The sequence below is a fragment of the Mandrillus leucophaeus genome, unplaced genomic scaffold, assembly GCF_000951045.1.
Source record: "Mandrillus leucophaeus isolate KB7577 unplaced genomic scaffold, Mleu.le_1.0 Scaffold238, whole genome shotgun sequence".
In the NCBI taxonomy this organism is placed as follows: domain Eukaryota; kingdom Metazoa; phylum Chordata; class Mammalia; order Primates; family Cercopithecidae; genus Mandrillus; species Mandrillus leucophaeus.
The window spans coordinates 1,272,137-1,275,052 of NW_012102454.1; the positions used below are offsets into that span (position 1 = coordinate 1,272,137).

General features: G+C 45.3%; 1 protein-coding gene across 1 annotated transcript in view; it reads right to left on the reverse strand.

Annotated features, from left to right (window-relative positions):
• Nucleotides 1-2,916, reverse strand: part of PDCD2L (programmed cell death 2-like) — a 27,361-nt gene that overhangs the window by 18,834 nt on the left and 5,611 nt on the right. The window contains exon 4 of the mRNA XM_011982307.1: nucleotides 2,182-2,555. Within this exon, the coding sequence (XP_011837697.1) occupies nucleotides 2,182-2,555 (374 nt within the window). The remainder of the gene's footprint in view (nucleotides 1-2,181; nucleotides 2,556-2,916) is intronic.

Consider the following 2,916-nt stretch of genomic DNA (forward strand, 5'->3'; position numbering starts at 1 on the left):
AAAAAAAAAAAAAAAAAAAATTTTTTTTAAATTAGCTGAGTTTGGTGGCACACACCTGTGGTCCCAGCTACGGGGGAAGCTGAGGCTAGAGGATCCCTTGAGGCCAGGAGTTTGAGGCCACAGTAAGCCATGAGCAGGCTGGGCGCGGTGGCTAACACCTGTAATCCCCGGCACGTTGGGAGGTCGAGGTGGGTGGATCACTTGGGGCCAGAACTTCAAGAAGAGCCTGGGCAATATGGCAAAAGCCCATCTCTACTAAAAAGAAAATACAAAAATTAGCTGGGTGAAGTGGCACATGCCTGTGGTTCCAGCTACTCGAGAGGCTGAGGCATGAGAATTGCTTAAGCCTGCAAGGCAGAGGTTGCAGTGAGCCAAGAACGTGCTACTGCACTCCAGCCTGGGCAACAGAGCAAGATTGTCTCAAAAAAAAAAAAAAAAAAAAAAAAAAAAAAAAAAAGCCATGACCACACCACACTACTGCAGTTCAGCCTGGGAAACAAAGCAAGTTTCCATCTCTAAAAAAAAAAAAAAGACAAATACTCTAGAAGAAACCCACCAAAAATAAGCAAATACATAAAAACTTAAGAAATTAAAAAATAAAAAATCTTGCCAGGCGCAGTGGCTCACACCTGTAATCTCAGCACTTTGGGAGGCCGAGGCAGGCAGATCACATCATCAAGAGATTGAGACCATCCTGGCCAACATGATGAAACCCTGTCTCTACTAATAATACAAAAATTAGCTGGGTGTGGTGGCGCGCACCTGTAGTCTCAAATACTTGGGAGGCTGAGGGAGGAAAATTGCTGGAACCCGGGAGGTGGAGGTTGGAGTGAGCCAGGATCGCACCACTGCACTCCAGCCTGGCAACAGAGTGAGAGTCCATCTCACAAAAAATAAATAAATAAATAAATAAATAAATAAATATAAAATTAAAAGTCCTTATAACCATCAGTTCTATTAAGCGTTATTTTCAAACACCAACATGTCTTCATGCACTCCCCTTCATCATTATTCTGAAAAAGCCTACAAATGAAACAGTTCTGGTAAAGAACCAGGCCATTTCTCCAAACATTCTATTGTAATTTTTTTATTCTAATAGTAACAAATACTGGGTGCAGTGGCTAAAAAAAATTTTTAGTCCAGGCGCAATGGCTCACACCTGTAATCCCAGCACTTTGGGAGGCTAAGGTGGGTGGATCACCTGAGGTCAGGAGTTTGAGACCAGTCTGACCAACATAGTGAAACCCCATCTCTACTAAAAATACAAAAATTAGCTGGGCATGGTGGCACATGGCTGTAATCCCAGCTACTCGGGAGGCTGAGGTAGGAGAATCACTTAAACCCAAGAGGCAGAGGTTGCAGTGAGCCGAGCTCGTGCCATTGTACTCTAGCCTGGGCAACAACAGTGAAACTCCAAAAAAAAATTTTTAATTGGTCAGACATGGTGGCGTGCACCTATACTCCCAGCTACTTGGGAAGCTAAGGTAGATTGCCTGAGCCCAGGAGTTCAAGGCTGCGTGAGCTGTGATCACAGCAATTAACTCCAGCGTGGGTGACAGAGTGAGACCCTGTCTCTCAATCAATCAATAAGCAAAAATGATCATTCTTACTTCTTTAGAGAGCTTTGGTTTATAAAGGCTTTCAAGATCTACTCTCTCGTTTGACTCTCAAAATCATGTGATGAAACAGAGAACAGAGATATCACTATCACTCTCACTTTACAGAATTGAGGATCTGAAAGCATCTCCGAGGTCCTGGGCCAGTTCTGGAGCCACAGCCAAGAGTCAATAAACAAATGGCATTTTTCTTTTCCTTTTTCCATTTTTTCACCCCAATCTTATTATCCCAGATCAAATGGCAGTTTTCTAACTTGCCTGTCTCTGCTATAAAGACATATTAGAAATATAAAAGAAAGTTAGAGTCAGTGAACGCATCTTCTATAAATACTTGCCATCTCTAACTTCTGTTTGTTCATCTTTGTTCACTGTCTTAACGGGAGTTATAAATAGAGCAGGGTTTTCAAGATAACTCAAGTTGGCTAATAAGGAAGTAAAGTGAAAAGGTCCTACATACAAGTTCTGCCTGAACGTTTCCCCAGGTCCTGTGGTGAAACTGAAGGGTAACTCCTGTGGCTGCTTCCCAATCCAGTCACCTGTCAACCTCAGGAGCACACATCCTCACCTTTGGGAAAGCAACTGATCCATGGCAATGCCTTCTCTCTGCTGATAGTCCCTCAGAAGGCTGTGGGCATGATCCAGGTTGACAAAGTCTATGTATTCATCCTCGTCTGCAACACAGATGTAGTAGGGCAGGAATAGCGGCAGCCCAGGAGACAAGGCGGTCTGCTCCCCAGGAGGCACAGGATGGGCAGCACCCAGGACAGCATCCTGCAGGCGGAGGTCTTGGAGCTGAGCAGTCCAGTCTACGTCTTTGGCACTGCTGGCATCATTCCCAAAATCCAAGGTAAGCTGTGGTGAAGGCGCCTCCTCAGTGTCACTTCCCCAGTCATCAGCACCTTCACACCAGTCCTCAGCTGCAAGGCTGTTTTCCTGTGTCTGGAAAAATATTCAGTAAATGAGGTCCAAGCACATTTGGGAGGTTTATTCTATTACTTCGGTTCCAGCCACTCATCCCTGTGCCTTCCAGAGGGAGCCTTCACACCAGCCCCTTCCCCTCTGGCACACGCCAATCAAACTTTCTAGACTTTATGTACTCAAAAGTATGTTGAAGGAAACTTAAAATACTTGTCTTTCCTTTTCAGGGTGTGGGGAAAAGAAAGAGCGATCAGCCTGTTACTGTGTCTATATAGAAGGAAGCAGACGGCCGGGCGTGGTGGCTCAAGCCTGTAATCCCAGCACTTTGGGAGGCCGAGACGGGCGGATCACGAGGTCAGGAGATCAAGACCATCCTGGCGAA